Below are 25,381 nucleotides of genomic sequence, written 5' to 3' on the forward strand. Positions count from 1 at the left end.
GTCGTCAACTGTGTCAAAGATCAAGCTACAGATACACAGATATATATACTTCCTGGCCCGAGCCATGCAATAACAAGATACTGAAGCACCCCCCCCCCCAAGGTGTGTGGTGCAGAAACTTTTTAGGTCCTCTTTTTAAACTCAACGAATATCACTTTGTCCTCAAAGGTGCATCCGTCTTTGGACGATGGGGCTAAAAAATAATGACGTTTAGGCTATATAGCAATCAATACATATCTCGATATTTTGAAATCTTGTCAGAACTGCCATAGACTACTAAAATCAAAAATTATTACATTAACAACAGTTACAATAACATTGCATAAAACAGCTTTTGTCATTTAATAAAGTTAAATTAACTCTTGTCTCACTTGTCTTGTGCTGTGTTCAGCACGTGTAGTTTTTTTTTAGCATTTTTTTGGGACATGTTCTTGTTTGACTGTTGTCTTTGTACTTAATAAAAACAATTTTAGCTTATTTCCAGGTAATTTTCCTGTAACTTTTACTATTTTTTTGCTAATTTTTGGGCCATGTTTTGTTAAGTTGCTTGTTACCTTCTCCCCATGTTTTTGAAAGAAATCAAACCAATCTGCTCAGGTTTCAAAGAATTAAGTACTGCTTAAAGTCAAATTAAATCTTACTATAATTAATGAGTCAAAGCGAAGCCACTGGTGCAGCTCATCTCGGGCCAGAAGTGTAGACGTTTCTGCTGTAAACTTTTAATTTTCAGTCAACAGTAAGATGTTAGCAGATATCAGAGTTAAACTGTCACCATGGGTAATTTAAATGTAGGGATTTATTGACTATGAACAGAAAACAAACTAAAAAAGCTCTCCAATTTATGCGTTAAAAGTATTTGGTCCCACTACTGCTGAATGTTACCAAAATGCAACTAAATAGAAGCCATCTGGAGCTCTGCTGATACAAAAACACATGTGTTGACTGCTCACACATTATCCTTCAGGAGAGTGTGGTCTGAATGGGTGGAGTAGTGTGTGCGACATATGTTTGTGAGTCTTTCAGAGAAGAGTGCAAGAGAACGGAAACGCCGAAGCAACTCTCGATGGCAATTTATCCTCGAAGTCAGTGATAACGTACTTTTGCACGTTCCATGTGGAACAAGCCATGATACATGGAAAATATTTGATGTATCGCCTACCCCTATTTTGGAGTTTTTTAGGTGTTTTACTGGGGACCAGTACTCTGGTGGTCCCACCTGCCCCCTCCACACACACACAAACACACACACAGACACACAGGCACTGGAGGCTTTTATATGGAGGTCTTAATCCAATAAGCCATTTATCCATGGACTGGGAGCCGCACTTTGTTTCAGCAGCCAAATCAATAACAGCCCACAAGGGAACCAGGCAGCAAAGTGGGGCATTTAAAGGAATACACTTTTTTTTGGTGGAGGCTCTCTAATTAACTCTGCACTGTGAAATGAGATGACTGGTTTGTTTAGTGCTCGAATATTTTATCTGTTGTGTATAATGAAACAGAGGCAAAAAAAGTATATTTGAACGTGCAATAACAGCATTTATTTTTCAATCACTTCAAGTCGAGAGGCAGCAATAATCTTTTCATGTCTTCTGCTGTGACCCTTTCACTTGGTGCTCAAAGGAAAAAAAAATGTATCTCTTACTGTATGTGCTGAGAAGGTTGATGAATGTATTTTTCTTTGACATCAGCCTTGGAGGAAGAGTTAAAGCAGTAAAACAGTAAACAGTAAAACAGAGCAGGGCACAGATGAGGACAGGTCTGACAGGTGGACGGTTAGACAAACAGGTGGCAAGAGGAAAAACAGGCAGGCAGACTGCCAAGACAGATGAGGAGACAAACAGACACCATGTGACTGTCTGTCTGTTTGTGCCTTCCCCTCCAGACACACATACACACACCTGTTCCTCCCGCTTTCCAAACACAAAGAGAAAGAACAGACCCAGACAAGCTCACTGATAAGCATCAGCCAGACTAGTCATGCCAGAGTCTCACTCACACTCACACACACACACACACACACACACACACACACACACACACACACACACACACACACACACACACACACACACAGATAAGGACAGGTTCATTCCCGACTTGCTTTGGCTTCGGGCCTCGGGCACATTTTTGCGCCACATGGGCACTCTGTCTAGACAGTCATCACATGCACGTCAAACACACAGCCTTTCCCCTCCCTGCCAACGTGTTGAGCTTCTTCCTCCACAGCTACAGTCAGCCATTTTACAATCCACACACCACAGCCTTCATACACCAATGGGAACCAACAGACACACACTTCATGGGAGTCTATGGGCGTAAAAAATGGAGTTATGAAAGGTGATTGTGAATCTACTGTCCACCTACTGCTTCACCGCAGACAGGAGTTAAATCTGAAAACCAGCTATTTCTCTGCGATCCTTCACAGAAAAAAAAGAAGTCTCTTTAAGCTCTCTCGATCAATTTTTCTATTCATCTCCCTCCCTCTCTCTCCCACCTTCCCTCGCCGTGCTCCGTTTCTCATGTTTCACAGTCAAATCCCAGGCGGCGGCTCCCAGTCTATATTCACAGCAGTACATGAGGAGGGTTGTAATAACGTTACCTCATGAATGGACAAATTGTCTGACTGGAATACACTAGGCAGGTCAAGGTAACCCCCCCCCCACGTCACACACAGTATATATTAAAGGTGGTGAAGAGTACTAGGGCTGCATCTGAAGACTGTTAGTTAATTAATAACTAACAGTTAGTCAATTAATCTGCTAATAATTTTTTGGATCTATGGATTAATTGTTTGGTCTATGAAATAGCAGAAAATGGAAAAAAATAAACTATTTTAAAAAGCTCAACATGTGTATTTTGCTATGGTGGCATGCTCCACAGGTACCCATGTTTGGCTGTTAATATCACAGATATCTGCTCATGATCTCAATCATAAATCGGACAAATTCTGGGACTTAAGAAATCTTTTTTTTCCTGTCATATACCTGTTTTCTTCCTGCTTTTAATACGTTTTTATATATTGCAGCATCTCTTGATGATTTGGGGTGGGATTTTTCGGTTGTGTGCGTGTTTTTTCCCCTTTTTTTAGTTGCTGTTGATGGTAAAGAGTTTGTTTCTGTTTGCAAAATTAAATATTTTTTAAAAATATCCTTGAAGCTTAATATGTTATCTCCAGATATCTTGTTCTGTCCATCATTACAGAACAAAACATTAAACCCATTATTATAAAAGACTAAAAAAGCATCAAATATCCACATTTGAGGGGCTGAAACCAGTGAATTCTTTGCCATTTATGTTTAATAAATACATAAAATAATCACCTATCATAAATAGTGCAGACCAGTTTTCTGAACACTTATTTTACTAACCATTTTAGACAAAAAAGTACTCTAATAATCCAAGGTTTGTCCATCCCCACATTATTTTCACTCAGCTGTCCAACCTCATATTAAAATGCTAATCTGGCTACATAATTGAGTAATATTAAGCACCTAGTTGCCGTAATCATAACAAAGATGATGCTGGTTGATTAGCTGGCTGACAGAAAACTAATGACACATCTGATCATTAATCACTTAAGTCGTTTAGTAGGTAGAAATACCTCATCATGAGGATTATTTATTTTTTTGACTGTCAGACAAAATAAGTAAGTTTAACAAATCAATTCAAACTTTGGTGACCTCAGAAAGAAATCAGTGACGTATACTTGGTGATTTACTGATGCCAGATATAATGGATTGTTGCAGCCCTCGTACCAGCGATGAAATATTACTCAAAGGCATGTTGCAAGTGTAAACAGTCTAGACGTTACATCAGAGGAAAGAAGTGCAACTAAATTGTGTTACTCGTCAAACACCAACCTCAAGCACTATGATTAATAGTCATGAACAGACGGAGCATCAGATTATTCATGTAGCTTTATGAGAAAGCAAATATGATTCTGCCTTGTAAAAGACAAACAGACTGTAGATTGAGAGATTGATGATATCTGAAATTTCCTGTTTACCCCTCTAATAGTGGGGAAGATAAGCACTCTTTTTCTCACCAGGTAATTTCAAATTCAAAGCAATATTACAAAGGCATGGTGGTCACTCTTAGAATCCTTATATCTACCCTGTACTCCCTTAATATTTGTCATTAGGTCTGACATAATTTTGAAACAGTCTAAAATGTGGCCACTGATGTGCATCTACATGCACACTTATGCACAAGGAAATGTGCTTGAGTCAGTGAAGGGCATTTAAAAATCATTCATGCGCAAGAGAGCATACGGGCTGCATATACATGCGCAGCTTACCGTCTCTAGCACAGCAGCTCAGTGTGTGCGTGTGCTCCACTTTCCTTCCCCAGTGTCCCCCAGAGCGTTAATTACCAAAGCTGTCGGGGCTCACCTATGTGAGTCAACCAGGCCAGGAGACACACACACACAGATGCACGCAGATGCACACAGATGCAAGTAAACAGACATCCCGTCAAAAACAGCAGTGTTGGAGGATGAGGAGGATGACGTAGTTTACTGCAACCATCGTGCACAAATAGGCACACAGACACATGCAAGACACACTTAGTTTTCCCAGGAGGACACGTCAACTGAGAACGAGGCCAGTGGGCTCTTGTCTTGTCTATAGATGACTGTACTCATCCTTTGAGCTTCATCTGGGCCAGTGTGTGTGTGAGTGAGTGTGTGTGTGTGTGTGTGTGTATGCTTTACCATCTCCAAAAACGAAACAGAAAGTCTCTAGAGAAGCTTGTTGCCATGGGATGCTGTTTGGAGGTGGGTTACTGGTTCAAATCCGCAATTCGGGGACGAAACACACACACACACACACACACACACACACACACACACACACACACACACACACACACACACACACACACACACACACACACACACACACACACACACACACACACCAAAAACATAGATCAGCTGCCTGGTTTTCTATATATGGGAACTTACTATTCGAAAGGATGAAACAACTCAGAGTGCTTGGAGACAGAGGGGAGGGAGAGAGCTGCGGAGAGGACGAGCGTTGCTAAGCAGACTGAAAGCCGAGAGAGGCTGTCAGCAAGCCAGCAATGCACTGCTATCACTATAGAGAGAAAACACAAAATGGAGACACTGCTCAACCCTCTGTCTTTGCAATAAATTACACAGCAGCCACTAAAATGCCTTAAAAAATGCATGCTGAAACCTGCTTCTAACTGCCATTGAGTAGTTAAATGGACTTTTTTATCACCCAGCAACAATAACATCATAATTTGACCTGATTTCCATTTTAAGACTGGCGACTAAAACCCTTCTTTACTGGCCCTACTACTAGTACGTGGCCGTATATCGATCCACGGTTTGTTTACTTCTTCCTCAGCGCAGGAGGCTGCTCTGCTGTAATGTGGAATACTGCAGTAAATGTCAACGCTTGGTTGGTCGTCGCTGTCTGCAACTAAGCCACAGAAGGGGGGAGGAGAGGATGGAGGAGGAAGGAGGTTGAAGAAATAGAGAAAGAGAGAGAGAGAGTGAGCGAGAGGGTAAGGGCCGGGGGGCTGACCCGAGATTTCGTCACAGCCCGACAAAGAGAGAGCTCCACCTGGCCAAAACGCCCTGCAGGGTAAAATCTATCACACACACATGGAAAGAGAGAGTTAAATCCAAACAGGCCCAGGGTCCTCTGACGGTTCTGCAGGGAGCTCCGGTCTCATCCATATTACATGCAGGAGCTTGTTTGAAGCCTCTACTGCTCGTCTCTGCATGGGCAGCTTGGCTTTGCTGTCCAGGCCCCTCGGGCTCGCCTGTCTCTCCCACACAGAAAAACACACACAACTACCGTAATGCAAATCCATCAACTACCATGACTCCCTCTCCCTCTTTCTCTCTCTGTCACAAGCTCTGTTTTTCAAGTCTCTGAAGACAAGTCTCTCTACTTTCACAATGGCTTGTGGACTACAAAATGTACTAGATACATTCACTTTTAATCTGAAAAAATTTGAATTATTAAAGAACAGAACTTCAAAACCTACACACAGAAATCTACCAGCATTTAGCCACCCTGTCTGTATTGATATTAAAGGGACACTTTGCTGTTTTTAACCAGTGTGGGCAGCATGTGTAAATGAACTGTGGTAAACTTCCCTCCATCTTACTTGTAGACAAATATCCCTCCTACCACCTGGCGAAACTCTGGCGGATGACACAAACTGATGTAAAATGAGTCATTGGGCAACATTTTGCCGGCTCTCCTGGTCTGTTGCTGGAACTAGAGGGTGTACTTACCAATGCCGGACAGACCTGCCCCTCTCGCTCTCTCCCTCTCAAACTCTGACCGAAATCCGATTAAACTGTGAAACTAGGGAGTGCTGATGAGTGCAAATTTTTTAAGATTGTGCTACTACGTTGCATATTTCTCAGCTCAAATGTGTTCAGGAACATGTTTTAGTGCACTGTTTAGCTGTCATTGCGAGAGTTTGTGAACGGGAAAGTAGGTGCCTCCCCTACACAGTGAAAACGGAGGCCAAAATGTGTTTGATCACATGGTAAACTAAGCAGCGCTGATCAAATATAAACCAAGATTCTGTCACTGCGTTCACATTTCTCGCCTCATATGTTTTCAGAACCACATTAAAGCTTACTGTTTAACTGTATTACAAGATCATTTCTTGCCGGCTGACTGCCATTGTTTCACACTGACAAGTCTGCATTAATAGGTCATCTTTCCAGCAGTGAAATACTTCTTTAATGTGCCAAAACATTAACAGGTAAACCCACACGCAAACTTGATCACCAGACTTCTTCACTGAAACAGTCACTGTCTGTCTGAGGCAGGCTTGACAACAGCCCAAGAAAAGCGCGGTTGGGTTTGGTAAATGTTATAACGGGTGAGTCAGAGCTCTAAGTGAACACACCTGGGCTTAGATCAAACAGACTGTGTGAGAGACCGGGATGGTGATAAATCTCTGTCCTGGCTCCACAGTGACGCTGATGAGTGGAGAGCAGACCGCAGCACTGATGGAGCACCGTGACTCACGCTGCAGGATAGGGTTGGCGTGGTGACGGGAGGAAGTTGCTGATGGTGGTTGTGTTCATGTGTGTGTCAGTGTGTGTGTTTCTGGCTGTGTTTGACCCTTTGACTTCCTTTAATCACGGACTGTGGACTGTGTCATCTGCACTGCATCCCGTGCTTCTGTGTATATTTGTGTGTGTGTCATCCCTCTAATAAGAGATGTAATCATATGGACACGTCAGGGTCAAAGTCTGGCTCACTGTCATTCACCTCTGATGACACAAAAAGTTTTGGATTCAAAATTTCAACAGTAACCTTCACTGTTTTCTGCTTTTCAGAATATAAAACAAGGCTGCTTGCTTGCATGCCGAAAGCAGCTGACAGAAAAGGCAACCTTGCCAGATTTTGCCATCATTCAGCTGGAGGCTACATTTGTTCCTTCAACATGAGTCACAGCTCAGAAGAACTACTGTACGTATGGCCTCATCTGGGATCAGGATGTGTCTCAGCCGGTAAATTCTGATGGTGATGACAAAGAAAATGTCTGGCATAACAAAGTGCACTTGTCATAGGAACTAGTTAAAATGTAGCCAGACTGTAAACCACAAGGCAAAGCTTCGCTCTTCAAAGGGTAAAGTCAAGGGCAATAAGGCTGCGCGCGGGCCAAGTTGCCCCAGCAGCGAGGCTGTTTTAATACGAGCAACAGTAAGAAAAAAAACAAAAAGAGCGGGGCACGCAAAGAGCGAGAATCAGTGCCACATGCTCAACAAGAGTCGCACACACAAGCACACACCACTCTGTTGCTTGGGGACAGTTAAGAACGACTACTAGCATGCAAGGATGCTGAAGTGCTCTCACCAGTCTCAATGCATGCAATCCTTAAGCTTTCCTAGCTGAAGTATACTCGGATAAAAATATACAATATACCATTAATAAAAGCTGTAATTAATTGCATCTGGGGGTCAACGACCTCAAGGATTGTCTACCACTTAGTTTGCCCTGTAAAAGGAGGTGCAGAGGGGCCGCTGAGGAACCAGAGCGAAACAGTCCTCTATTTACAGGATCTAGATGAGCTGGTATGGACCCCTGAGGAGCATGAGGCAAAGAAGACTGTATGTTAAAACATATCAGAGACAGATTATTCCCATGAGCGGCATCACTGCAGGTGGGAATAGTGGCGAGATAAACACATCACCATTTGTCAAGGTGAAGGAAGAAAGAGATTGAAGGCTGGGCAAACCACAAAACATCACTTGTTTCACCTTCACTAATGTAGTCTGTTTCCCGGTTGCGAACTTTACGGCCTTGCCCTGAGCAACATCAGTCAGGCCCCTGGTGAGATAAGGATTTACAGGGTATAGAGGCTGCCAGCAGTGGAAGGGAAAGAAACAGTTGGAGGGCTTTTGATGTTAGTGGAGCAAAGGTGAGACTGAAAAATACGGGACTTACAGGGCAAGTAATCACCTACCCAAGCTTGGCAAGTTTGCATCACACCAGAGTTTGCTGCACTATCTGCTTTCATCTGGTGCGTAGGCTGAAGGTCAAAACAAGCCTGGGCCACAGCGGCACTTAACTTGGCTGCCATTGTTGTATGCAATTAAAGGGATACTTTACTGAGTTTCATCCAGCTTTTCAGAACATTTTTTCAATGCCCCGTTTTTCAGAAATGGTGAGTTTGTGAACGGCACACTGCTTTCTGCACAGTGAAATCAGAGGCCAACAAAACAAAGATCAAATGGTAAAACTAAGCAGCACTAATCAAATATAAACCAAGATTCTGTAACTGAATTGCATATTTCTCGCCTCAAATGTTTTCAGAAACATGTTTTAGCTTACTCTTTAAATGTAATAGGAGATCCGACATTGTTTCACATGGATAAGTCCACATTATGTCACCCACCAGTGGGCGCAAACCATTCTGGCAGTTGTATATTTTCTACCTCTTGAGCAAAAGAACCCTTTTTTTTTTTTTTTTTTTACAGTTTTCTCTGGTCATGTAGCACCAATTTGAAAAGTATGTGCGTCTTCCTGCTGCAGAGACTGGTTAGTTTTATGTGAGGGCCTTCTTTATATCAGTGAAATAATTCTATAAGCATGTGGAGGCCAAAAAAAACCCCCATAAGAACGAGGACACCTTTCCAGACAGCGCAGGCAAAATAGCTTCTTATGAAAATGACAAGCCATTATGAAACATGCAAATAAATTAACAGCAAAGTGGAGAGATGGGGATTCTTTTAATCATACAAGATGACTAGTATCCCCCTGATTTCTCTGTGTTTGCAACATGCATAATTGATCAGTGTAGTGGTTGGGCTTAATGTGTTGTGGATGTGCCGGGTGGCAGCCCAGCGGGACTCATGACACGCCTTTGATATCCACTGTTTATCTCCCTGTCTGGGAGACTGGAGCTGTGGGAGAAAATACAAGAGACATAGTCTAAGTGCCTATATGGTGTGTCTGCTGTGTATACGCTGCTCCTATGGAAAGTGCCGTCTCTGGGTCTCTCCATTTAGATCTTCATTAATCACCGTTCCCACCGGGAAGGCGGCACAGAAGAGCCTTTCAAATGCAAACGTGATCGCTCTGCTTGCACACAACACGCACAAGCTGGCAGTCTCCCACAACCCTTTTACAGTATACCTCCCTCGCCTACAACTCCCTACCCCCAACGTCCACACACACCCTGCTCATCTGACTGTCTCCCAGGGAGACCAGACAGTGGACAGTTAATCTTCTCATCAACACATCGATTAATTAATACCAAGGCTCCTCATTATTCCGGTCTCACGCAAAACAACCCTGGCAAGCTAGTCGGACGTATTACGATCCAAGCCCCTGTCTCTTCTTATAGTCTTGTTTGAACTCGTAGCCCATTATAGTCGCCTCTCTTTCACTTGCTCTCCTTTTCCTCAGAGGCAACAAACTGGTCTGACGCCCCGAGGGGGGAGAACCAGAGCGCAGTGAACATGCAAACAGGCTGTCAGTCCAGCACTCTTTTAAAAGCCCACAGGACATTTGGCTGGGCGGGGCTAAGCCAGTTTGTTTAGTCTATGAGACTGTTGGCAGACGTGGCAGGAGGCTCCGCTGTATCTGAACCGGCCTATCTCTGCTACCTGCTGCTGTGGCGGGCTCACATCAGTCCTGCAGCCACATGTGGTGCCTCATGCAAGACACAATTTACTAAAACATTTTCTCTTATTTTTGCCAGTATCCAGGATTTGTTCTTATTTTGTTAGATATTTGAGAAATATTTTTTAAAAATGCATGAATATCATTTAATCAAATTGGATTATTAAATTTCAGGGCTAAAGAAATATACTATACTTGGTTCATTGATCTCAATCACTTTAATTTCAGTTCCCATGCGTCCCTCTGCTGATCAGTGATGGAATGTAACTAAGTACATTTACTCAAGTACTGTACATAAGTACAAATCTAAGAAAATTTTACTTTTTACTTTATGACTATTTTAATTTCATGCCACTTTACACTTCTACTCCACTACACTTATTAAAATATTATCCTTTTTACTTCTCTACTATTATTAGATTTTTGTGGACAAGCCATGTGGAAGTACACAAGAGCAGCTGAAACAATTAGTCGTTTAATTAGAAAATTAATACATTAATACATTTCCCTAAAATAACATTTACTTTAAGTTTAATTAACAGTAGGCCTATGTCAATTTGTCATTACTGCAGAGGTTCTTCTTTAACTTTCTTTGGGTGAATACGAGGTCTCCAGTCTTGGCCATATGCCAGAGTCTTTGTATATGGCACAAAACCTGCCCTTACATAGTGTCTAGGGGCGTTATCTATGCACATATGTGACTTATGATCAAGTGGGATTCACCATTCACCATACCTAAGTAAAAGCAAATTTGGATGTTTAAGAATGCTGAGTGCATCTGTAGTTCATATTTTCTCTAGCCAGAGAAATAGTAGAAAATATAAGAAAAATTTAAGAGAATGTTGCTGCATGAGGCCCATTATCGTCTTCTGGTGGTGAGGTGGGAAATGAGTCCAAGCCGAGGAAACAGTCAAACATTACAAGCTGCAGCCGGGGTGAGAAATTACCACGAGCCAACAAGCAGTACACTTTTAAATGTAGGGGATAAGCTGTGAGCTGGTGCACAACAAATCTAAGTGGTGAACTGAACTGGGGCTGAATCCTGTGACCATTTTCCAAACTTGATTTGATTCTTATCTATTTAAGAAAAAGCCTGAGAAGTAATGACTTTGGCGTCCCTCCAGTGGGCTGCAACGCTTTTATGGAGCCGTGATACTGGCACTGACCTGATGGTGACATACCAGAGGCCCCTTGGTTCAGCCCCTCGTACCTTGCGGGGGCCCCTTTAGCCCTTTTCAACAGGCAGCAAACACTGGCCAAGGCTCAGCCTGTTGTGCACAGGGAGCACAGACAGCCACCCACACCAAACTACATACAGACGTGATAGACTGTAAGTTACTCTGAGCCATCGTTAAAAGGAGCTGCTGTGTATTCAGTATAAGTGGATAATTGTTCTTTGGGAAATGCACAAACAGACATAGAAATATGAGTATGGGTGTCTTGCAGTGGGATGGGGGGGCCAAGCAGTGTTAGCTGGGGAAATGCGAGCTACCCGGCATGTGATTGGCCAACCAAGAGGGCTGTACCAGGCTAGATTTGTGGTTCAGCTCAGGTCTTGGAGAGGTTAATTTTCAACTCAGGGGAAAGAAGAGCTGGGGCCCGGCTGCCAACATAATGGCTGTGGTCACAGCCTGTTTCATGGAAGACGAACAAAGTGTAAAGCAATTTGTGACTGAGACAAGACCCACCTGTCTTGAATGTACCCTCTCATCTTGGTTTCATACTCTTACTTCTCATTTTCACCCTTACCTCATTTGCTCAAGTGACTCCCCCAGGGGTGGCGTCTTTTCTGACAACAGATACCCTTTTTGTGTTTGTGTGACGCTACTTCTGTCTGGTAGCCTGTCTGAGTTACAAAAATGAGGGCCGGCGACAGCAGAAGTAGAGGTGAGGTGAACTCTGGAAACTGATGCACATGTCTGACGGGAACTTATGCAACACCCTGTAACTGAGTCTCTTCATTTCACTCTTCTTCCGTTTCCTCCTGCCTCCCTCTCAGTCCATCGCCTCCTCTATTCAGTGTCCGTGTCACCCAACAACTCGCCACATCCATCAAGGTTGGAGACCCGATCAATAGCCACTGGCTTTCCTCTCATCCGCCTTGCAGACGCATACAAGTGGTCTTATTGCTTATGTAACGATCGACTTATCGGGTCATTTGGCTGCTTATTTTGTTGCTGTCCACTGATTGGGGCCCCGGGGGGTATTGACTGTTTACAGACACATGTGGGCAACGGCAAAACATCTTAGTTAGAATTAAAGAGATAAGCGAAGGATGAAGTGCCATAACTCAAGAGAGGTTAGGACATAAACCCGAGAGAAGGAGGCAGATGGAAGACGGACGTCATGATAGAGGAAGAGGTAGAGGAAGCGATAGCAAAAGCAGCACAGTGAGCGATTAGCATGCCCGCCAAAATCCAATTAGTTACAGCCCAAGAGAATGACAAGCAGACAGACAGACAGAGCAGACAGCCCTAGAGACAGCCAGAGAGTGCAGCTGCACTGGTCTGCGGTAATGAAGTCACTGGTTTCCAAATAGCAAAAAGAGGAAGCCAGAGAGATGCAGCTGTCTGCCGTCTGTGCCGCAGCCACTGTGTCAGCCCCGGCCAGCGAGACAGACAGAGGAAGGCTGTTCTCTCCGTCTGACACTTCTGACTCTGGGCCAGCACAACGCCACAAACAAGGCTGAGGCAAACAAGAAACACACAACTATGTTCGCAATGCTCTGCTACAGGGTTATGTTTGCCAGTGTGGGAAAAATATGTCTAAAATATCATGTCATAATGTTTTTTTATTTCAAATATCCTATTTTTTCCACTGTGAACAAGAAAAGTTTATGATTCTGGTAAATCAAACCAATGACTCCACACAAAGTTTTACAAAACAGTCTACATTTGAGGGTGCTTTTACACCTACCCTGTTTGGTTCAGTTCAAAGTACTCAATTTCGTTCCTTTGTGCTGTTGTGACAGCTGTCAATCAAACCTCAGTGCGGATCAAATGACCTGGTGCGGTTCATGTGTGGTGTGAAAGAAAACAAACCAACCACAGGATTTTATGAAAGCAGACATGCCTGTTCTATAGCTCTGCTGTAGTGGAACATACATGCAGAGTTTGTAAAGTTTTGTGATTTTTCATGTGACTGATTTACAGTTTACTTATAGCTGACTAATAATGCTTACAGTTATTTCTCTGTGAGTTCTTGTGACACCAAAGAACATAAACATGAATACTCTAAGAGCATTAAGTTGCTGCTACATAAACTTCTGTCAATCGCCTGATTGTGATCTCCCCACATGGGTCCTGAATATACACTGATGACAACCTTCCAAAAAGTTGCTAGAACCTCACATATACTCATCTTGGTTCGTTTATAAAAAGTTTTTCCTCCTGGTCTGGACCAAATGAACCAAATCACAGGTGTGGACAGTAAAAATGACCTTTGTGTATTTTTGAATCTTAAAATATAACACGACCTAATACAGAGTACTACTGGGGATTTTTTTCACACACAGCTCAATGAAGCCAAAATAAATAATATGACGATCATCACTGGGAACTTCTGTTACTTCCTGTCTTGTGAGATTAAAAAAATCACCTAATAAAAATGACGACATAAGATCTTGTCTCAATGGAAAGTACAGTGTCACAACCCTTGAAGGCAAAATGAACTCATTGTTTGTCAGATGCTGAGGTAACTCTTGAGATAAGGCTCGTTTTTTTGGTGGCGTCTGTCTAGCAAACTCTATTTACACAGCAGGGATCAGTAGACAGACTAGCCGTGCCTCGGGGCACAAAGCACCATTTATAGAGAGCAAGTCCTGGAGTTTTTAACTGCGCCTTCTCAAACCAAACACTCCTAACAGGATATGGGACCAGTAGCTATTGGAGAAGGTGGGAAAAAAAACTTCCAGAAGGCTACCTTGTTTGTGTCTCTTCTCTTTCAGAGGTCCCAGAGCTGTACGGTCAAACTATGAACCGCCTATAAATGTGCACATTGACACTGTGTGTAAATAAGGGCCATTGGGAAAAGGGACTGCAGCTGGGGTTCGACTAACACGCCGAGGCCTGAGCCATCTTTCTAAAAAGCATGTGTGACTGTAAGCTGTCTGGCTGGACTTCCACTAACATCCACTGGGATGTGGAAAGTATGAGTCACGCAGTCAGTGCAGCAGAGGCGGCTGGACACAGAAAGTCTGGAGGATGTTCAGGGTGAGAGACATGTCCGTCTGGCTCACTTCCTGTTCATCCAAACACGCACTTTCATTACACAAATGCATATAAACAGAGAGTGGATGGACTTGTCCTGACTGAGTGAAGCGGGACTCTGCCAGGTCACCTCGTTCTCTGGCCAATGACCTTTCGCACACCCATACATCCGCTTTTGGTGGTGGGCCGGAGCGGTATCCTCTTTTATGCCAGAATCACCTGCTTCCTGTAGACTCACAGGCAACTGTCTTTCCAGGAATTTGTGCCTTTGTGTGTCTCTGCCTACACAAGTAGCTGAAGTTTCACTTTTAATATGACAACACCGTTTCTGATCAAGCCAAGCCCCCTCAGAACAAGATCAAATCTAGTATCTACCACCCAGCTACAAAAAAAAAAACACAACAACAAAAAAATGACTGCGAAATCACGTCTGACAGAGAAGAAAGTACCTGAAACTGTGGTGAGACAGAGGCTCCAGAGAGACTGGCAAAGTGTGAGACAGAGAGAGACGAAGATGTGTCATACTAGCCTCCAGTTAGCAGCTTATTACGCACACCCAGGTTGGCAATGTCTCACACATAAACACACACACACACACACACACACACACACACACACACACACACCAAAGACTGAAGCACTCATCATCCACCTTGAGCATATGTTACGTTTGTGTGTGCGTGTTTCCTCTGTGGTATTACAACGTCTCTGCCTTTTAGAAAGAATTTCTTCCCCGTCCAAATTGCATAGCTTAAACTGAGGAGGAGGAAGAAGAGGTGGACAATTGGGAAGAGGCGAGACAGGAATGCGGTCGGGACGCTAGACGAGATAGCAGACGGTATTTCCGGTACATTCAGACGTAGAGTTAACCAAAAAAAGCAAGGCATCTGCCTTCCTCTTGTACACAAACAATACAAAATGTGTTCCACAAATACATACTCACACCTGCACACACTATAAATACACACTGCAATCTCTCTACTCCACATTCACTTAACCTGCTGCCTGCTGCACTACTACCACAAATAAATCTTGCCAGCAAGGGTTGTAGTAAGGCCCATTTCAGTTCCAAATGTGCTGGTTTCAGCTGATTTACTTCACTTAAAAACAATCTGAACTGGTGGATTTTAAGAGTGAACAGGCCACACCGAACAGACAAAAACACGACCCCACCTTTACCCACAAAACAATACAGAAAGGGCAATCCACTGTGGTCAGAGGGAGGTCATGAGACATAAACCAGTCAATGGCAGAGAAACGATCTAGAGCTTTTCTTGTCATTGAATGCTGACTTTTCAATAGGCATGCTGCCCTTGTGGCTCAGATACTGCATTGACATGATTTTTTTTTTTAAACAAAGCAAGAATAAAAAAGAATCGGCAAAATCATCAATCATCAGCCCAAAATCATTTGGAAGACTCTGAAGCATTCTGGCTTTCAGTGAGTGGCAGTGCAGTGGAGTAATTTCTCTTTCAGGTTTGCCTGGAGGTAAAAGGGTCACTAATGATGTCTGTGTTACAGTCCTGGAGCCACAGCTCCAGGACTGTAACACAGACATCACTAGACATTTTCTTTGTTCAACTACGGATGCACAATAATATCGGCAAATCATTGCAATTGGCCAATAATGGTTTTAAAATGAAATATCGGAATCAGCCAACATGACAAAACAATGACAAAAATTAAACAGATAAACAGACGATAAAATAAATAAGTAAATAAAATGAAAATAAATGAAAATAACAATAAACTTACACAGAGATTAAGAGGGATATTCAGTTAGAGGATTCTGAGAAAAAAAGTTGCAATAATTTTAAATCCAAAATCGTGCACCCCTTGTTTCAAACCGGATTTTTAAAAAACAATTCTCTGACCAAAGCCATCTAATGTATAACCAGCCAAAAATCTATTGGTTTGCACTAGATTTAATTTCCATTTTCTCAAATTTTGTAGGAATGTGTTAAAAGATAAATGCAGTTACCTTTGGGCAAACTAGAAATGTGCTTTTATTTCCAGATAAAAGGTCTAACAATTAACTGCTGACATGTAGTTTTTATGTAGGAGGTAAATAGGCTCTTCCTGAGTGTCCCATATTGCCCTTTTGTTCAGTGACATTCCAAGTGACCTCCAGGTGACACAGGGGGACAAATGATGCACTTCCCCTTCAGCTGTGACCAGCTGGCCTCACCTCGTCTGATCAGACCTGGCTGGGCAGATGTCACCACCTGTCCCAGGCCGCTCCAACACATAACAGGTCAACACAGGTTTAAGAAAACACCAGCTGTAAGGCTGTCTAGTCAAGCCTGCTTATCACAGGCTGTGGGACGGCATCCAACATATTACATTTAAATGACCATTGTAATGCATACAAAAAAGCAAACAAAAAAACAGGTATTAGGGATGTCCTGATCAAATCTTAAGGACCGGAATTTGGCCTAAAAAATGCATTTTTTAATTGATTGGGATCGCCCCCCCAACTAAACCTTTTTTAATATCCACCAACACAGCGTTACCGTCAAGTGTTGCAACAGACAGCATGATCTATGATATTTGTTGTTACTGGGAATGTTAAAGTTCAGCTATAACACTACTTTGAAATGGAAATGTGATATTACTCTTTATAGTGTTTATAGTGTATTTTTATTACAATTTTACTCTAAGTGGATTTAAGAGCAATTTCTGAAGGCATATTTTACTTTGTTGGAAAAACAAATGCTGCACTACATGGAATTGTAACAAGAGCCATACAAAAATATCTTTCGTGTGTTTAATTTGTTATTTTGTAAAAATATAATTAGATACTGTTTGGCTGCAGATATTTTCTTGTATTGCATTGCAGAGCTATCACATTGCCAAGCATATACACTTGATTGATTCTAATAACTTGTAAGTACTTGAAGTGTGCACTGTGCAGCTGTATTATCCAGGTAAATACTAGTATCGGATCGGAACACAGTATCGGCAGATACTCAGTATCACATGACTCAGATCGGAGGCAAAAAAACTTGATCGGCATAATCGGACAGGTATCATTCAGAAATGCACTTACTTTGTCCAGCGACCTCTTGAGCTGGTAGTGGAACTTCTCTTTGACCTCATCCAGTAGCTGCTTGAGCTTTGGCTCCTCGGGCATGCCTTGGTACTTCCTGGCAAGCTGCAGGTAGCAGGGCCACTTGGCCGAGTCAAAGCCCCAGTGGCAGGTCCTCTTATCTGGCGACTTGTGTGAATGCATGACAAACTTCTGTGGTGAAAAGAGCAACTGACACTCGACGCACTGGATGCAGGGCGCCTCCGGCTGGGTGTAGAACTGGGGCACAAAGAGACCCTGGCACTTCCCCAGACACTGGTGCTCCACCTGGAAACTGGCTTCGCTCTCCTTCAGCAGGCCCTGGGTCGACAGTTTACCGCTGGGGTCAGCGGGCAAGGCCGCCCCTGGACGCAGTAAAGCGTTGCACAGCCGTTGTGCATCTGTCAGCGTAATGAGGCCACAGGAAGGTGCGTTGAACGGCAGAATGCCTAGCACCTTGAGGATGTGCAGCTGCTCTGCGTCGCATCGTGAGCAGTAAACGTAGAGCTCGTCGCACACAGTGTTGATCTGCTGCAGGGAGAAGTCGCGGAGCACAGAGTTGAGAACCTGGGGCAGGCAGAGCCGCTTCTCTCCCCCAACGACGAAGCAGGAGATGGACTCTCCTTCCAGCAGTGAGTGGGTGAGTTCAGTGGAGCTGTCACAGGGAACCAGCAGAGGGCCCCCTCCCAGGACAGGAGGGGAGGGCAGGGGGGGCATGCCGGCCGGCGAGTGCTCGTGGCCGGTGCGGGCTGAGAAGGCAGCTGGGCCCCCGAGGGAGCTCTGGCTGCTCAGAGTGAACTGGGCCAGTGTGTGTTTAAGCCCAGGGCTCAGGTCCAGGGCTTTGGCAGAGCCCACCACATGCAGTTCAGCCCGACCCTCCACATCCATGTCTGAGTCGTGGCACAGATCCTCCACCTGCTCCCTCTTCACCTTGGGAGTTTTGGGGAGGGAATCCAAGCTGCGGCGCTTAAGGTTGATCTCTGCCATCACTCGCTTCTTGATGGGCGCGTCTTCCAGTCGCTCTCTGTACAGCCGTTTCATGTTGCCCTTGAATGAGGTCAAGTCTTTGAAAGGGGTTTTCAAACTTGTCTGGGTGCTGGCCATGTCTAAGCACTGGGTTGTTGTCGTTTACGTCTAATGACTGAGTTCTTGTATTCCTCTGAGTCTCTTTTTCCTCTTTTAGTCTTTTCAAATGACACAAATCTTCTGGTAGTTGAACACATGCATGATGATGACTGAAGGTTTCTATGTTCTGATCCACTTCCTATGCATGAAAAAACAGGAATTTAGAAAACAGAGAGGAGTTCCAAAAAATCATTCAGTCAAAGTCTAAGCTACAGTTAATCAATTCCTCTTTTGTACAGCAGAGATAGTCAACTTGCTTTGCCTGGGGGCCACTTTCGCAAAATGACAGGAGGCCAGGGGCCAGTCACAGCAGCCGCACACATTTCTAGGATTTTAGGGCGTTTCTAGGATTTTAAGATGTTTCTCGGATTTTAGGATGTTTCTAGAAATTTAGGACATTTCTAGGATTTTAAGTTTGTTCTCTGAGTTTTAGATGTTTCTATGACATAAGTACGTTCCTAGGATTTTAGGACATTTCTCGGATTTTAGCATGTTTCTTGGATTTCAGGGACATTTCTGTTTTTTGGGCAATTCTAGGATTTCAGGAAGTGCCTGGGAAATTCTGGCATTCTGTGATTTTAAGACATTTCTCTGATTTTAGGATGTTCCTATGATTTTAGGGCATTTCTAGGATCTTACGAAATTAGGGGCTTAGCTAGGACCTCTGTCCAGGGGTTCGGGGGATCCACAACTAACACTTATTTTGATAAATAAACTATATTTTGATGCTGTTTTACGCACCCTGGCACCATATGTATACTAAATGTACAAAAACAATCGTAAGTGTGAATCCTTTTATTTTTATTGTGAATTAGAAACTGGTTGGAAGGGTCATCCAGATTTTGCTATCAGGGGCCAGATTCTGCCCATGGGCCACAAGTTGAGTATCACTGCTGTAGATGAATAAACAAACTGAAAATGATCTCATAAAAAAATATTGTGGAGCATGAAACATCCATAAGGAGTTTAAATGTTTTATGACCACTGTCCCGGCTGGGGGCTGAAGAGGTCAATGGCTGCTCACTAAACCAAATGGCCATTACCATACTTCACACAAACACAAGGCTTTCTCAGCACTTGTAATTGAACCCCAGGGGAAATTTGCATCTGGGTTTTTCACCAAAGGTTTTGAAACAAACTTCTCCGGTAAGTGAGAATTTTAACAAGCAAAACCAGTTGACCAGAAATGGCAACCCAAGCGAAAATCCCCATCACCCTGCCCCTCTGTAATTACACTGTTAATGTAAGGCTAATACAATGGTCGAAAAACATTTCACTTAGCAAATGAAAGTGCCCTTCCCAACTATATTGTGCCTTCCCCTAGGTCTGCTTACCCCACGCTGACCCCATCAACTTCATGAAAAACAATTGATAAAAGCGTTAACAGCAGTCGTCCCCCTTCTCCCAGGCTATTCACAGCTTGACATGCAGCAGTATGGAAAGCGGTGTTTCCCCCTTTTTCTCGCAGGTTTTACTGCGGATTTGCTTAGTCGACTGTATTAAGGTAAACAACACTTAGCTGGTTATCCACAATTTAAAACGCAATCTAGATGATAATGGCTCCTGCTGCAATATGACACACACGACCGATTGAATACACCTTAGTTTGAAAATGCAACATTTACTCTACCACTTGCGCTCATACGATGTCGTGAAATGCATTTTCATTTTTTTTTAAAATATCGTGCAAAAAAGCGCATTAATTGAGCACAGTGCATGCTTTTGCAAATTTCATTGAATCGTTTTTTTCCACCGACTGGAATGCTGCAAACCTCGAGCTCGACTCCGAAGTAGGTTGGTGTTTGTGGGCGTTTTTTAATGGCACATTTCACCGTGGGTCGATTGAGAAAAAAAAACTGCAAAATCAAATCAGCAACCAAGGTCTACAGGGAGGCAGCAGCATCCACCCCAGCCTGCTCGGGACTCCGTTTTTGGCTGCTAAAACCTCCAATCTGATCGGTTTATTTGTCAGAAATCACACTGCTTGGCGAAAAAACAACGCGGTGTTTTTTCTCAAACATCCTCACAGCCATCTGGACATATTTCTTAATGTCACCTCCACTTCTAGTAACGTTATCCCTTTTGCTGCTGCAAGGACACCGCGTATAAAAATGCTGCTGCTTTGCTCCATCCCCAGCCGCCCCCCTCCTCCGCTCCAGACGACACTGAAGTTAGCTTCCGATTCAGCGGTTAAGGGGAGAGTTAAGGGAAACGTAGTTTACATTGCTCAATGACCTCTGCACCACTTACTGACGTTTTAAGTAAAGCCTCAACGCTGTCTGAAACCCACTTCAAAATCTGCGTAACCTTTATTCTATTTGTGAAAGGGCAAAAAGGGGAAATTTCGCTGAATTTTTCACAGGCAGACCTCATTGTAGCATGTCCAGATCAAGTACACTGTATTCAGACGAATCAAATCTGGACTAAATTATCAGAGAGGCTGAAGAGGCTTGAAAATGCAGGAAAAAAAATGGCATTTCACTGAATTTTTCACAGTCTAGTCCAGATCTGACCCATTTAAGTACAGTGTTTTTTTGATCTGGTTCAATACGGTCTACAAGTGAAAAAAAAACAGTGAAATGTCCTTTTTTGCATGTTAACAAGTGGAATAAAGGTTTCCCAAAACTGAAACCATGTTTTAAATAATCTTAAATCTCTCAGAAATTATCTAGTCCAAATTTGACCCATCTTAGTATAGTGGTTTTGATCTGGACCAAGTTCAATGTGACCTACATGTGAAAAGGCAGAGAAATCGCTATTTATTTATTTTTAATTTCCACAAATTGAATAAAAGTTTCACAAATATGAAACAGTGTTTTAAATAATTGTTAGCATCTTTAGGATAATTTAGTCCAGATTTGACCCGTCTACATATAGTAGTTTTCAGGAGAGACCTGATTCAATGCGGTCTACATGTGAGAAACACAATATAATCTCCCCTTTTCTCATGTTATCAAATAAAATATAGGATTCACAAATGTGAAATTGTGTTTTCATCAATATTTAGCCTCTCTGGAATAATTTAGTTCAGATTTCACCCAATTAAGTATAATGGTTTTTGATAGTGACCTGGTTCAGTGTGGTCTACACACAAAACAGTTAAATGTCATTTTTTACAGTTTCACAAATAGAAGATAGATTTCATAAATCTGAAATTGTGTTTTAATCAATATTTTGCCTCTCTGGGATAATCTAATCCAGATTTGACCCATCTGGGTATGTGGTGTTGGATAGAGACCTGTTTCACTCTGGTCTACATGTGGGAAAAAAGTAGTGAAATGTCCTTTTTTTTTAACATTTTCACAAATACAATATGCATTTCAAAAAATCTGAAAGCGTGTCTTAGACAACGTCGGGGCTTACCTTAAAACGTCCAACATGTTTACACCACAATATGATGTGCAAAAATCCGAGACAAATGTAAAATTATATTCCCCTTAGCTCGCCCCTCAACTTACGAATCGCAAACCAACTTCAGTATAGTGATCTCCGGTCTGCAAACTGTACCTCGCCTCCTCTGCTGGCTCGCCACGACGGCACTGGTATGCAGACAGCGCTGATAATGACATTCACTGTCTACACTACAGTCTGGTCTGGAAAGGCACCGCGGTCCGGCGTTACGCACGCACCGACTCGGTGAGGGCACGGTGGGGATTACAACCGCAGTTTTCCCCGTGAATGTCCGATTCACCCAACGGTCAAATTTAAACAGCATATCAAATATTACGTGTGTCACGTTATTCCTCATAAACGTGTCTTATAATGTCAAAAGTGTAAAAGCGTCAAAATATACGCATTTTAGCGGAAGTCAGTTTTGAAATTTTGTCTTTAAATGCGCTAACTAGCTTAGCTTCCCCAGCTTACTCCTGTACAGTTTAAGCCGTCTAACAAGCATATGAAGCAGGCTAACACAGGCTAACTAAACCCGCTTCACTCCAGCATTGAGAGCGATATAAAACAGTGATAAACAGCAATGTCCGCCACCGCTGAGCACGATAACTCATTGTAATATTAAAGCGGGTTCCGATAAACCAGGCTGACTGGGAGAACCGAAACATTACAACACGCTAACCCCCGAAAAGAGAGCGATACAGCAGGCTAACTACACCAGGTTAGCTTCGCCCCCCGCTCCGTCTGAACACAGGCGGAATCCGACCGTTATCAACCGTTATCACGCGCTGCGATCCGCTATCAGCAAAATAAATACGTGTTTTAAAACACAATATTCATTTAAAAGCTCCGTCTTTTCAAAAATCAAGTTCACACTAACCTGAAAACGCTGCCCGTGTCGGTCGTCCTCTCTCCAGCGGGGTCTTCTCGGTACTGGAAAAGCCTGGCGGACCGTCAACAAGATGCAGCTAGAGGCTCCACTACAGCCCCGCAACGTCACACTGCACACGGCTGAGAGGCGGAGACGTCACCCGGCTGACGGAAACTATGCGGGGGTGTCTCTCGTCTGTCTGCCTGCCTGCCTGTCTGTCTGCGTGTGTGTCTGTCTGTCTGGCACAGCCTGGGAGATTTGTTTCCTCCAGCAGTGAAGCTGAGAGCAGAGAGGCGGAGATAGACGTCAACAGCAGGCAGGCAGTGGAGGCCCAAACTGCGGTCCGCGGACTTATTAGAGGTCTTTACAGGGATCCAGATTTGGGTCTTCACTATTGCTGCTCTCCAAATTGAATTTTGAGTGATGGATTAGATTTTTAGGGTCATTGGTGTGATTTTTTTTAGATATATTATTATTAGTAGTAGTGGTAGCAGTAATAGTATTAAGAGTAGTAGTAGCATTTTATTTTATTTTATTTTATTTTATTCTATTTTTTCATTTCACGCACATAAACAAAGGTGCCATATTTTACAAAAGGTACACAACCACCCCCAATATTTAGAACATGTGCATTTGTTCCTCCCTTTATTTTTTTTTAAAAAGTGAATGTTTATACCATTATTGTAATATTATACATATGTATATTGTTTAAATATATAATAATAATAATAATAATAATGTTATTTTAGAACATGTGCATTTGTTCCTCCCTTTATTTTATTTTTTAAAGTGAATGTTTATACCATCATTGTAATATTATACATAAGTATATTGTTTAAAATATAATAATAATAATAATAATAATAATAATAATAATAATAATAATAATAATAATGTTATTTTAGAACATGTGCATTTGTCCTCAAATTTATTTATTTTTCCCAAATATGTAAATGCTTATACCATGATTATAATATTATATGTATGTAAATTATTTTTACGAATTATAATAACAATAATAATAATAAGAGGAAGAGGAATGGGTTTTTTTTAATCAATAATTGACATGTTTGTTTAGAGGTCTTTACAGGGATCCAGATTTGGGTCTTCACTATTGCTGCTCTTCAAATTGAATTTTGAGTGATGGATTAGATTTTTAGGGTCATTGGTGTGAATTTTTTAGATGTATTATTAGTAGTAGTAGTGGTAGTAGTAAAAGTATTGAGAGTATTAGTAGCATTTTATTTTATTTTATTCTATTTTTTTCATTTTCATTTTTCATTTCATACACATAAACAAAGGTGCCATATTTTACAAAAGGTACACCACCACCCCAATATTTAGAACATGTGCATTTGTTCCCCTTAAAAAAGTTAATGTTTATACCATTATTTTAATATTATACATATGTGTATTGTTTAAATATAATGATAGTAACAATAATATTAATAATAATAATAATAATAATAATAATAATAATAATAATAATAATAATAATAATAATAATAATAATAATATAACAATGATAGTAACAATAATAATAATAATGTTATTTTAGAACATGCATTTGTCCCTCCCTTTTAAAAAAAAGTGAATGTTTATACCATCATTGTAATATTATACATAAGTATATTGTTTAAGAATATAATAATAATAATAATAATAATAATAATAATAATAATAATAATAATAATAATAATAATGTTATTTTAGAACATGTGCATTTGTCCCCAAATTTATTTATTTTTCCAAAATATGTAAATGTTTATACCATGATTGTAATATTATATATATATATTTAATAATTATAATAATAAAAATTTATAGAATTTTTTTTTATCTATAATTGACATGTTTGTCTAAGCTTTTGTGTGGGATGGGAAGGATTAGGATTGTGAATGTCTGCTCCATTTATTCCAAATAAACAAAAACCCAATAAACATAATGTAAAAGTAAATAATACTAATACTACTACTAATAATAACAATTATAATACTATTATTTTCTTATTTTATTCAATTTAAAATCCCCCCCCCTTTTTTGCATGCATACAAAATGCCAACAAGCATAATGTGAAAGTGAATAATAATAATAACATTTATTTTATTCTTGCGCACGCATAAACAAAGACACAAACACACACACACACACTCACACACATAAACACACACGCTCACACATATAAACATGGGTGCCAAATTTGACAAATTTTCCAAATTAAACTGCTTTTGCAAGATACTATTACAATTATTCAGAACATTAATTTATTTGTTTCTTTTTTTGTCATTTGTTATTGTCATGAGGAATTTTGTTTGTTTGAAACAATTTTTTTCTCTACATTTTTGTACATTGTTTCCCCATAATATTTCTTTGATTTTTAGGTGTAGATTTTTTTTGGCGGGGGGGGCAGAAAACTTAAAATACACCTTGAGAAAAACCTTATTTCAGTGAAGGATTCTGTGTTTGTGTCTGGCTTTCCATCACCATGAAAATGAGAGGATAAGAGAGGACAAACTCAGTGGACAAAAAGGGTCTCCAACACCTCCCCCACACGTCCCCGCTCTCTTTTTATGGACCCATCCTCTGT

The 25,381-nt window shown here is 41.7% G+C and overlaps 1 protein-coding gene across 1 annotated transcript in view; it reads right to left on the minus strand.

Moving 5' to 3' along the window:
• Positions 1 to 23,053, minus strand: part of LOC121950897 (ski-like protein) — a 45,744-nt gene extending 22,691 nt beyond the window's left edge. The window contains exons 1-2 of the mRNA XM_042496984.2: positions 22,804 to 23,053; positions 17,391 to 18,672 (exon numbers count right to left, since the gene is read on the minus strand). Of these exons, the coding sequence (XP_042352918.2) occupies positions 17,391 to 18,512 (1,122 nt within the window). The 5' untranslated portion in view covers positions 18,513 to 18,672; positions 22,804 to 23,053. The remainder of the gene's footprint in view (positions 1 to 17,390; positions 18,673 to 22,803) is intronic.
• Between the last annotated feature and the right edge of the window lie 2,328 nt (positions 23,054 to 25,381).

Source organism: Plectropomus leopardus, chromosome 12 (assembly GCF_026936395.1).
Source record: "Plectropomus leopardus strain MGB_pleo_1.0 chromosome 12, ASM2693639v1, whole genome shotgun sequence".
Classification (NCBI taxonomy): domain Eukaryota; kingdom Metazoa; phylum Chordata; class Actinopteri; order Perciformes; family Serranidae; genus Plectropomus; species Plectropomus leopardus.